Source organism: Geotrypetes seraphini, chromosome 2 (assembly GCF_902459505.1).
Source record: "Geotrypetes seraphini chromosome 2, aGeoSer1.1, whole genome shotgun sequence".
Classification (NCBI taxonomy): Eukaryota; Metazoa; Chordata; class Amphibia; order Gymnophiona; family Dermophiidae; genus Geotrypetes; species Geotrypetes seraphini.
This window is the reverse complement of record NC_047085.1, coordinates 321833186-321845318: the sequence shown is the minus strand read 5'-3', so window position 1 is coordinate 321845318 and position 12133 is coordinate 321833186. Positions and strand designations below refer to the sequence as shown.

Sequence of the window (12133 nt, the reverse complement as noted above, 5' to 3'; positions counted from 1 at the left end):
GTGGTGGTCGCAGCAACCTTATGTTCCCAGGGCCTCCAGGTATTCCCCTACCTGGACGACTGGATGATCAAAGCCCCGTCCAGGGAAGGGGTTATCTCAGCGACCCAACAGACTATTACCTACCTACAAAGTCTGGGGTTCGAAATAAACTTCCCAAAATCCCAACTACGCCCCTCGCAGTCCCTACAGTTCATCAGGGCCACGCTGGATACGGTTCGCCTCTGTTCCTTCCTCCCCCCTCCGCGCCTAGAGGCGTTAGTAAGTCTGAGTCGAAGGATCTCTCTGCTGACCTCGGTATCAGCTCGACAGATGATGACTCTCCTAGGCCACATGGCCTCCACCGTCCATGTCACACCCTTCGCCCGCCTCCATCTGAGAATCCCTCAATGGACCCTGGCCTCTCAATGGCGTCAAGAGCGGGACCCGATCGACCGTCCCGTGACAGTGACTGCTTCCTTGCAAAAATCGCTCCGCTGGTGGGCCGACTCTTCAAATCTTTCCAAAGGTTTACTCTTCCTCACCCCTCATCACAGCAAGGTTCTCACCACAGACTCGTCAGAGTACGCTTGGGGAGCCCATCTGGACGGCCTACGCACGCAGGGGATGTGATCAGCGGAAGACCGCCGCTGTCACATCAACGTGCTAGAGCTCCGGGCCATCTATCTCGCAGCTGTAGCTTTTCAACATCTGCTCCACGACCGGGTGGTCCTCATCCGAACCGACAACCAGGTAGCAATGTACTATGTAAACAAACAAGGAGGAACAGGGTCTTGGTCCCTCTGTCGGGAAGCCCTGCGCCTCTGGAAATGGGCAATCTCCAACAACACCTTCCTTCGAGCGGTGTACATACAAGGAGAACAAAACTGTCTGGCGGATAGACTCAGCCGCCTCCTCCAGCCACACGAGTGGTCACTGCACTCTCAAACCCTACGACAGGTGTTCAAACAGTGGGGGACACCTCAAATAGATCTGTTCGCATCCCCCCACAATCACAAACTGCCTCTCTTCTGCTCCCGGATGTACTCCCCGGACTGGCTCGAGGCCGACGCCTTCCTCCTCGACTGGGAGGGAAGGTTCCTGTACGCGTTCCCGCCATTTCCTCTGATCCTGCAGACGCTTGTCCACCTGAAAACAGTGCAAGCCACCCTGATCCTGATTGCTCCTCACTGGCCACGCCAGCCTTGGTTTTCCCTTCTACTTCAACTCAGTGTCAGAGATCCACTGCCTCTGCCTCGGTTTCCCTCTCTACTATCACAGGGTCAGGGTTCGCTGTTACATCCCAATCTTCAATCTCTTCATCTGAATGCTTGGTTTCTTTCCCCCTGACTTCTCTCCCCGTGTCTCAGTCAGTCAAGGAGATATTGGAGGCCTCTAGAAAGACCTCAACGAGAACCTGCTACTCCCAAAAGTGGACCAGATTCTCAGCCTGGTGCTCCTCTTACAGCCAGGACCCGGTGTCGGTCCCCATCCCCCTGGTCCTTGACTTTTTACTTCAATTATCTCACTCCGGCCTAAAGACCAACTCCATTCGAGTACACCTTAGTGCGATTGCAGCCTTCCATCAGCCCCTGGAAGGGAAAGCCCTCTCGCTCCACCCCCTAGTCTCTCGCTTCATGAAGGGTCTTCTGAATGTCCACCCTCCTCTCAAACCTCCTCCGGTGGTTTGGGACCTTAACGTGGTTCTGGCTCAACTAATGAAACCTCCATTTGAGCCCCTAGACAAATGCCATCCAAAATTCCTCACTTGGAAGGTGATTTTCCTGCTTGCGCTCACTTCCGCTCAGCGGGTTGGTGAGCTACAAGCTCTAGTGGCGGACCCACCCTTCACGGTATTCCATCACGACAAGGTGGTACTCCGCACTCATCCAAAGTTCTTGCCTAAAGTAGTGTCTTATTTTCATCTCAATCAGTCCATTGTCTTACCTGTGTTTTTTCCCAAGCCCCACTCTCATCCCGGAGAGGTGGCGCTCCACACTCTTGACTGTAAGAGAGCGTTGGCCTTCTATCTCTAACACACTCAACCACACCGGAAAGTCCCACAATTGTTTTTGTCCTTCGACCCAAACCGGTTAGGTCACCCAGTCTCCAAGCGCACTTTGTCCAACTGGTTGGCTGATTGCATCTCCTTCTGCTACGCTCAGGCTGGTCTCGCACTGCATGGTCGAGTAACGGGACACAAGGTCCGTGCGATGGCAGCCTCCGTAGCGTTCCTCAGGTCCACACCTATTGAGGAAATCTGCAAGGCTGCCACGTGGTCTTCGGTTCATACTTTCACCTCCCATTACTGTCTGGACTCTCTGTCCAGGAGCGATGGCCGGTTCGGCCAATCGGTTTTGCGAAATCTATTTGCCTAAATTGCCAACTTCCCTCCATCCCTTTTCAATTAGCTTGGAGGTCACCCACATGTGAGAATATCATGCCTGCTTGTCCTGGGATAAAGCACAGTTATCTTACCGTAACAGGTGTTATCCAGGGACAGCAGGCATATATTCTCACAACCTGCCCACCTCCCCGAGGTTGGCTTCTTTGCTAGTTAAATGAACTGGAGACCAAGAGGGGATGCGCCCCCTAGTGGAGCATGAAGGCACGCATGCGTGGAGCAGCAGAGCAAACTTAAATCTTCAATCAAGTTTGCTTGAAAATGCTTCCACATCGGGGCTCCATAGATGACGTCACCCACATGTGAGAATATATGCCTGCTGTCCCTGGATAACACCTGTTATGGTAAGTAACTGTGCTTTTCATGATGAATAACTTTTGGAGTATAATTTATCTTTAATGGAAAACTATCTTCAGATAGATTTTTCCTCAGAAAAGCATTTTATTTAAAAACATGATTTTTTAATTTTAAAAAATCAGATATTTTTTAAAATCATTGATTTTTATCTACCCTGAGAACTTCTAAAGAGTATGAGGGCCATTTTCGAAAAGGGTGTCTTAAGTCCTAGTTGGACATTTCCCGCAAGATGTCCAAAGTCGGAGGTGGAAAAACATCCATTTTTGAATCCACTGGATATTCAATTTTTTTAGTCATTTACCGGTACTTGGACATCTTGGCACCAGGATTTCAAACCTTAGGATGTCTAACTTTATTCCCCATTTTCAACCACAGAAACTTTCAAGTTGAAAACATACAAATCTAAATCATTTGGACGTAAATATCTGTTAATTAAAACAAATAAATATTGCTTTTGAGAGGGAGCTCAGCAGTTAACCAGCCATCCTCTTAGGCTCCAAGTTCCGAATGACTGGTGTTGCCATTCAGCAAATTACATACAATTGGAAGGATTGGAGGAGATTGAATTACACCTTTTGGTGGAATTCTTTATGTCACATCTATAAAATGGAAAGATTCATTGCATTGCAAAGAGGATATTTTAAGAAGTTTCAGGATGTGTGGAAACCATTGACAAGATATTGTACAGAGTAACTGGATACGTTTCCCTTAAATATATCAGTTTAAAAGGGTAGGGTGGGGATTGTAGTATTGATGTGTATTTATATAATTATTAGTTATGTGGTAGGGAGGGATGGAAGGGGGAGGGGTAAGAAGTTATGTAATTAACCAAAGATAGAATGAAAGTGAAATTTGCATTGATTATCTGATTGAATATGTACTTACACTTTATGTAATTTTGAAAATGAATAAAAATTTGAAAAAAAAAAAAAGAAAAGAAATAACTGCAGTATTACAGTTCTATGAAGTGAGAACATTAAACACATCTTAAAGTTATGTCATAAACTAGCTTGAGGCTGCTGGGGGAGAACAGGTCAATTTAAAAGAATTTTTTCTATGTAGAGATTACAGTCTAGCCAAAACCAGTATAAATCTTTTCAGACATTTGAGTTTACATTATTTTTGCAAATGGAGGGTTATTTCTAGGTCAAGTTTCATTATTTAATGCATTCTATATAACAAATGTCCCTAAAAATGGAAACACCCCTGTATTTTGGCCTCTTTAGTTAATATGGTAGTCCCTGTACATAAATTAATTTTGTTTTGGGGTTGTTGTGCATAGGCTGCCACATGTTATTAAAAACAACAAAGAAAGGGCACATTTTAATCCCTTCACCTTTAAATTACTTTTGAATAAAAATAAATTACAGTTTTAAAAAAATTATCTGTTCCATTCCTGTCAGTTTATAATGTGATGTTCAAAATATAGAGGGATTAGGATACTGCCAGTAAAGGTTTATACAGAATTACTCATATCTGTGGAAGGGAATGAAACATTTTTAAAGCCAGTGGTATGTTTTACATGGTTACTAAATCACTGTAGTTGCTATCTTCCAAATGCATAGATCATAGTAATATCTATTTATGTATTTATTTATTTTTAGAATTTATATACCACATAACCTAAGCAGTTTACATTCAGGTACTCAAGTATTTCTTCCTATCTGTCCCGGTGGGTTTACAATATGACTAACGTAATAATGGCACCCCCTGGTGTTTATAAATAATCTACAAAGTCAAATGGGATGGTGAGATTGTCTAGGCAAGCTCACACAAGATTTGCAAACAGATCAAATTATTCAAGTTTGATCTTTTTGCTTTTCAGGTACATTGTTTGATATAGCCTTGATAAGTATTAAACATTTGAAAATACAAGCAAAAGGATAGCACAGTAGCAACATATCAATAGTTTAAAAACACCCACAGAAATACAACTGTTCAGCTCAGCTTTAAAGGATACTGGAATCCAATTTTGGTAGATCTCATACAGGTTTGAAAAGCTTTCTTTTCTTTTTCTTTTTTGCAATATAGACTAACCAATTTGAGAAGTCAGCCAAACAAAACCACAGACTGTGTCTAGGATGTTTCTGTACCTTATCATGTCATAGTTTTAACCCTAATTCAATTGAGAGTCTCAAGATATCTTGCATCTGAATAGAACATAGGTGTGGGGGTGGGAGTTATCAATGTGAACTACTGTTAATATGTTTTTTCACTGTTAACCGTAGTTATTAGTAGCAAGATGTCATTGCATAAAATGGATCCTATGCAAAAATAGCACGATAGTGGTAAAATAACACACCTTAATGGTGGATCATGTTGATATGAGGGATGTTAAATAATATATCTACCTCAGTAGAAAAGAAAAGCGTTTTCAAAAAAATTAGCTTTATTTTTCAGTATTATCCCCAAGAGCTCCATACACATCATCTATTTTTCCTGCAATGACTTTAAGCCTTGTGGCCGGGACAGGCCCCAGGTGAGTGGAAAAACCTGGCTCGGACTACTGGTATGATTTTCAGTGCGCCTTTTATGTGGTTGGTAGAAGGAAAACTCGGACACTGGATTTCTTATAAACAAAAATTCACCGGGTTTATTACAGGCAACAGAAAAATTATCCAAAACCAAAATAATTGCTTTTAACAGTTTCTGGTAATACAGCTCACTTCACTTCAGTGCCTGCTCTCTATGAATCAGTCCTGGGACTGGACCAATGGTCTCAAACTTGCGGCCCGGGGACCACATGCGACCCGCCAGGTACTATTTTGAGGCCCTCGGTATGTTTATCATAATCACAAAAGTAAAATAAAACAGTTTCTTGATCATATGTCTCTTTAGTTATAAATTACAATATTATTATTAAGACTTAGCCAAAAGGAAAGATTTATAAACTATAGAGTTTTACCTCATGCAAAATTGTCATTTCATGAATAAGACATTAACTATTTTTTTCTGAGGCCCTCCAAGTACCTACATATCCAAAATGTGGCCCTGCAAAGGATTTGAGTTTGAGACCAATGGACTGGACAGTCCTTGTCAAGCATCACAAAAGAAAAAAAAAAAAAAAAAAAAATCAAAATATACTTTATAGTCTCTTGGATTCTTAAATGCTCCTCATATGGGGCTGCTGGCTGATCCTAGCAACAGTTCTGCCAGCACTTCTCAGGCACTACAAGTGCCAGCACTACTCAAAATTACAGTGCAAAAATCAAGTGGCCATAAATGTATTCTCTCACTCTGTTTTAAAGATTAGCAATTTGTCCCACTAAGGACTTTCACAGCTCTGCTCTACAGGCTGTGTGGAAGCAAGCCTCCCTTTGCACATAGCTTTTTCAGACCCTCCCCAAATGCCCCCAAAAGTCCTTTAGCTTTGGTTCTCTGGAGATTTTGCTAGGTGAGGTTTTAAATACACTTTAAACTCAGGCATTGCTTCAGCTCAGGTTTTTTTGGCAGAGACTTTTATTTTACTATGAGGCAGGAAACAGCTTCTCACTGGTCATTCACAGGTTCATGCCTTCCTCTAGCAGACATTCCTCTGGGTCAGTCTCACTGTACCTCTCCCACCCTGTATCACTGGGGCTAGAGTAACTGTCTCTGGTTTCCATTAATTCTTCAGCTTCTCTCTCTATCTCCCATCCCCCTCTCTGGGTGTTTGGAAGTTTCTCACAGTAGGTTTCTTCCTCGTCTGAACAAACCATCAGCCCTTCCCCCCAAAGCTCAACTGGATAACTACAGTATCTCTCTGGAGACAGGCTTTCTGCCCTTCCTTGCAGGCCTGGAGAAAACCCCTGTTTATGGTGGGTAGAAAAAGTTTCAAAACTGCCCTCAGTATACTGTGCTGTGCTCCCCCTGTTTGAATCAGCTGGGGCTAATTTATTCACTTGCAATCTGTCCTCAAGCTGATGTGACTGCAAGCCTCCATGGTTAACCCCACCTCCTGCTGGGTTGATTCTTTGTTTCTCCTCGGCTCTGGGAAAGGAGTAATAAGGGATAGATAGTATTTTGTGTGCCCTCCCTGCCTGAATTTCTGGTTTGGAAATCCCCTGACTTTTCTCTTTCCTTTCTTTCTATACTGAAATTGGACTTTTAGCCAAGTGCACTGGCTTCATTTTGATAACAGCTGGTGTGAGGGCTGTACTTTTGACTGGACTAGCAGTCTTTTAACTGTGACAGGAGCTTCACTGTCACACCTCTTTGAAAATAATTCTTCTGTTTGACCTTCAAACAAGAACGTCACAGCTTCCTTGACATCTTCTTCACTTGAAAATCACTATCCATGGAGCAATTTCTTCAAAACTCGGAGCAGGAAATGATCTGAGGGAGCCAGGTCAGGAATGGAGTATGGATGGTTCAGCTGTTGAAACCCACATTCTCGGATGGCATCCTGTGATTGTCTTGACATGTGCATCGGTGCATTGTTGTGAAGAAGCAGTGTACCTGCTGTGAGTTTTCCCACATCTTTTCTCCTTGATTGACTCACACAAAGCGATCATTTATTGGCATAACTCTTCCCAGTTATGGTTGTCTTGTGTGGCATGAACTCCAGAGGCAAAAGTCCTTCATCATCCCAGAAGACAGTTGCAATGACTTTGCCTGCAATTTTTTCTATCTTTAACATTTTTGGGGTGGGGGATGACTTCTGCTTCCAATGCATTGAATCCATTTTGGACTCAGGACCTCCATGATACCCAAGTCTCATCTCCAGTCACCAAATGATGAAATAAATTTACTTGGTCTTCATGGAGCATCTCCAAGTTCTCCTGACAACACTGGATCCTTGTGGCCTTCTGACATGGCATCAGCATTCTTTGAACACATCTTCCACTAACATTAGATATGTCCAACTTTTCATAAATTATTTTGCAAACTGTACCTGCCAAGATGCCCATTTCTTCAACTCTTCAGGAAATCTTAATTCATCTGTCTGCCAAAACTAAATCCTTAAATTTCTTGTACATTTCCGTGGAAGTTGCTTCCACAGGCCATCCAATATGAGGGTCATCTTCAATGGACTCTCAACCCCACGTAAACTGCTTGCTTCAAAAATTTTACTTTGTAGGATGATGGGGCAGACTCACCATAAACTGCAGTTATGGATATCCTTTGGCTTTTTCCCTTCTTTTTTGAAAAATTTTATCACTGAGTGTTTCTCCAAATCTAGCAGTGTCTTACTTAATTCGCATGAGGACTCTCCTGACATCCTGTCTCTTGGAATGTTAGACTCGCACTGAGCCGCAACATGTCATAATATGCACAGACTTGTTTCAATACGCTTGCTACTTTCATACTCTGGTAGATAAATTATTGAGCGCCACTTGTCTCAGTTAAAAACTTTCTTTCAACGACAACAACAATTTATTATTGCACGCAGCGTTGCACATTGTACATGCAAGAGACGGTCCCTGCTTTCTTTAACAGAGATGATTTTTCTTGTGTTTTCAGAATGGAATCTACTGAAAAATGTGAAGTAGTAATTCAGCATTTCAATGGGAAGTATTTGAAAACGCCCCCAGGTGTACCAGGTAAGTGTTATAGTTGTTCATTTGCAGGAATGCTCCAAACCTGTTGGCAGTCCATGAAATGTGCTTGTTCTGAATGACGCCAAAGAGAGCAGGAATGTTTGTGTATGCTAGCGGTTGGACGATCACAGCATTTCTGACATACCTCCTCTGTATAGAGAGGTTCATACAACTTTCACATCTGGGTATGATAACTCTTAACCTGACAGCCATTGTTAGAATAAAGGTGCTTTTCAGATCACGACTGAATAATGAACTGGAGCAGAATACTCAAGAAAATAAGCTTGGTAAAAGCCAATGAAGCATTCCTGTTTCTCTTCAACATTTTAGTTTGCTCTAGTTCCTCAGATAATTTTAAGTTACACTGTGTTTACTACTACTACTACTATTTATTTATTCAATTTTTTTAGCCCATGCTCCCAAAAGAGCTCAGAACGGATTACAAATCCATATTTACAGTATAAATCAGCAGACAAGATAATCCAGATTCATTAGTTTTTATTGAATATTATAAGAAATTTACAGAAAGCAGTTCAAACACACAAAATCTGAATAAGACACAATGGTGTAGAAAAAGTCTATGTCTACAATCATTTACATACAACCAGATTAATAAAAAGAATCCAGGGTATGTGTAACTGCTAATAGAAGATATATGAAAGGCAGAAAAGCAGGGAAAGTGAAATAAGAGAGAGGGAAAGAAAGAGGGAGAAAAAGAAAAAGAGAGAGATAGATAGATAGAGAGGCAGAAGTGTCTACTGGTTAGAATGAACATATGAATCTAAGAATGACCAAGGTGATTTATTTCGCACCATGTTTCTGGAGAGTCGAGAAATCATGTTTTTCTCATATGCATAAGATTCAAATTTGTGATACATGCTCAGAGAGTTCCACCAAAAGGTGTAGTCAAGTAGTGGGGATGATTTCCAATTTTTTAGAATATGCATAAGAGCTGTTACAAACATGGCATCAATGAGTTTAGGTGGGCAGTTTGTTTGTGCGAAACAAGGGTGTTGAGAACGAAGAATTACAATGTCAATGGAAATTTCTTCTGAACACTTAGTAATAGATTTTATAGTGTCCCAAATACGAATCCAGAAGGAGTGAACTATAGTACAATGAAAAAGCATGTGATCAAGAGTTCCAGACTCTTTCAAACAATTCCAGCAGGTGGAGTCTTGTTTTAGCTTCGCTTTCCACATGCAAAATGGGGTCCATACTGCATTCCACATAACGAAGAACATTGATTGCGAGACTCTGGAAGATAGAAGAGGACGGTTTGTGGAGGACCAGAAAAGTTCCCAATCTATATCAGAAAGCGTAGTCTGCAGAATCGAGTCCCATTGGTTCATTGATTGAGGTGAAAAGGTGAAAGAGTGATCTCTTAGAATACTATAAAAAAGAGATATCGCTTTACCCTTCATTAAGGCCAGAGTAGACCAGTGGTGAACAGTGTGGATAGAGGTCATAAAGTCAGGGCGCATATGTACCTTAGACAGTATTTCAGTAAGCGTGAGCCATTGAGAATGTATAGAGGATGGAAGTGAATATGCAGAACAAAAAATATCAAAAGGAACGAATGAGGTGGAGGAGATTAATTGATGAGCAAACTCGACACCCACCCGTTGCCACCTCTTCCATGAAAGGGATCTACCTTTATTTTGAATTTTAGGGTTATTCCAAAGGGACATGAGTGGGCTTTCGCTAACAGAGATCTCAGCCGTTGCATCTAGAAGATGAAAAGCATGCTGCGTTGCACTCAACAAGGAATACTTTCTCAAGTGTCTAGGTATTGACACTGTAAGGAAGCAGGAAACGTGCAGTGGTGCACTTAAAAAGCGTTCCATTTCAAACCATGCTGGTTGATCCTGAGGATTAGAATCAACGATCCAATAAACTCCATATTTGGCTAAAGATGCGATATAATAATAATAAAAATCTGGTAAATTTAATCCGCCATTAATCTTAGAGGCCTTCAGCTTGGCGAGAGCAATACGGGGTTTTTTCTTGTTCCAAATAAATTCAGAGATTTTCATATTGAGCCAATGAAATAATTTTTTCTGGCATAGGAGGGGAAGCATGGAAAGGGTGTAATTGATTTGCGGGGCTAAAGTCATTTTAATGGAGGCTATTCTACCCCACCATGACAAATAAAGAGGGGACCAACGAGTTGTAGTGTTTGAAACTAAATTTTTGATTTTGGATATGTTCAGATCCTGGGCGTGTACTGGATCTTTATGAATTAGGACCCCTAAATATTTCACAGCTCCCTGTGACCATGAAAAAGGAAATTGAGCCAGATCTGAGGAGGAGATGTGGTCATTGAGAGGAAAGATTTCTGATTTCTCCCAATTAACAGAATATCCAGAAAGTTGAGAGTATTGAGAGACAATGTTAATAAGATGGGGCAAGGAGACAAGAGGATCTCTGAGAAAGAGAAGGACATCGTCAGCATAGGCTGCTAATTTAATGTCTCGACTGGATGAGGGGATACCCTTAATTAAGGGACATTGTCGGATAGCTGACAGGAGAGGTTCCAACGCTAAGTCAAATAACAATGGTGAAAGGGGACAGCCTTGACGGGTGCCTCTATGAAGGGGGAATTTGTTGGAGTGAGAGTTGTTAATCAGAATACGAGCTGTGGGTTGTCTATATAGTGTTTTTATCCAGTCTGTGAAGAAAGGACCAAAATTGTACCATTTCAGTACTTGGAATAAGAATGGCCACTCCACTCGGTCGAAGGCTTTCTCAGCATCAATGGCTAAACCAATCACAGGATCCGACAGTGTTTTGGCGTGAGCATTGATATGGTGAAATAAGCGTAAATTATCTCCTATGTATCTTTGTTTGATGAATCCTGTTTGATCTTTGTGTACAAGGGTTGGGATCACTGTGGTGAGTCTTAATGCGAGTAGTTTTGCCATAATTTTGTAATCCAAATTAAGGAGAGAGATAGGACGGAAATTTTTAACCAAACATATATTATCATGTTTATAGCACTGCCAGATATATGCAATGCTGTACATTACATTACTTGGGTCTATATATTTTAAAAAAATTTGGTGCTTAATTTAGATTGCTTTGAATTAACACACAGGCGTTTGCTGCAGCCTTGTGTTAAGAAATCATTGGCATTCAGAAGTGTTTAAAAGGTTAAATCTATAAGGATCTGCCTCGCTTGTATGCGGTAAGTGTTTACATAGATGGTTAGTAGTTTAGTCATTTAGAAACCAAAGGGGTCACGTCCACCCGTAAATGACTTGATGCCACAAACTCTGTAGCAGGCATGTGCATGAGTGGAATTTGGGCAGGGTGCATAAGTGTGGACATAAATTACAGAATACTATAATCTACGCAAAAGAATTTACACCAGCTATAGGGCTGGTATAATGCTCACACCTTACATGCATTTTCAGCACTTGTTCTAGTATCATATAAAGAAAAGTAGGCACCTATTTTTATTTATACAGTAGGATTAAAATAATCACCATAAGCAGTGCCTATAGTAGGTGCCCTATTATAGAATTATTCTACATTGTTACACAAATTACCCCCCCCCCTTTTTAGTAAACTGTGATAACGATTATTAGCGCAGGGAGATGCGCTGAATGTTCCGCGCTGCTCCTGACACTCATAGAGTTCCTTTGAGCGTCGGGAGCAGCTCAGAGCATTCAGTGCGACTCCCTGCGCTAATAACCACTATTGTGGTTTAGTAAAAGCGGGGGATGGGGGGGTGTTAAGGTTGTTTCTAAGTTTCCAAGTTTATTAAAATGTGATATATAGTACTCCCCCTGAAATTTCCAGGGTTTCCGTTCCAGGAACCCCCACAAATATGGTTTTTCATCTGTCAAAAGTCAGGGAAGGCAGGAGAGGGCAT

General features: G+C 41.7%; 1 protein-coding gene across 4 annotated transcripts in view; it reads left to right on the top strand.

The window, feature by feature from the left end:
- RBMS3 (RNA binding motif single stranded interacting protein 3) overlaps window positions 1-12133 on the top strand; it is a 1318368-nt gene that overhangs the window by 968634 nt on the left and 337601 nt on the right. For all 4 annotated transcript variants that reach the window (XM_033930140.1, XM_033930137.1, XM_033930138.1 and 1 more), the window contains one exon: window positions 8180-8259. In XM_033930140.1, coding sequence (XP_033786031.1) covers window positions 8180-8259 — 80 coding nt within the window. The remainder of the gene's footprint in view (window positions 1-8179; window positions 8260-12133) is intronic.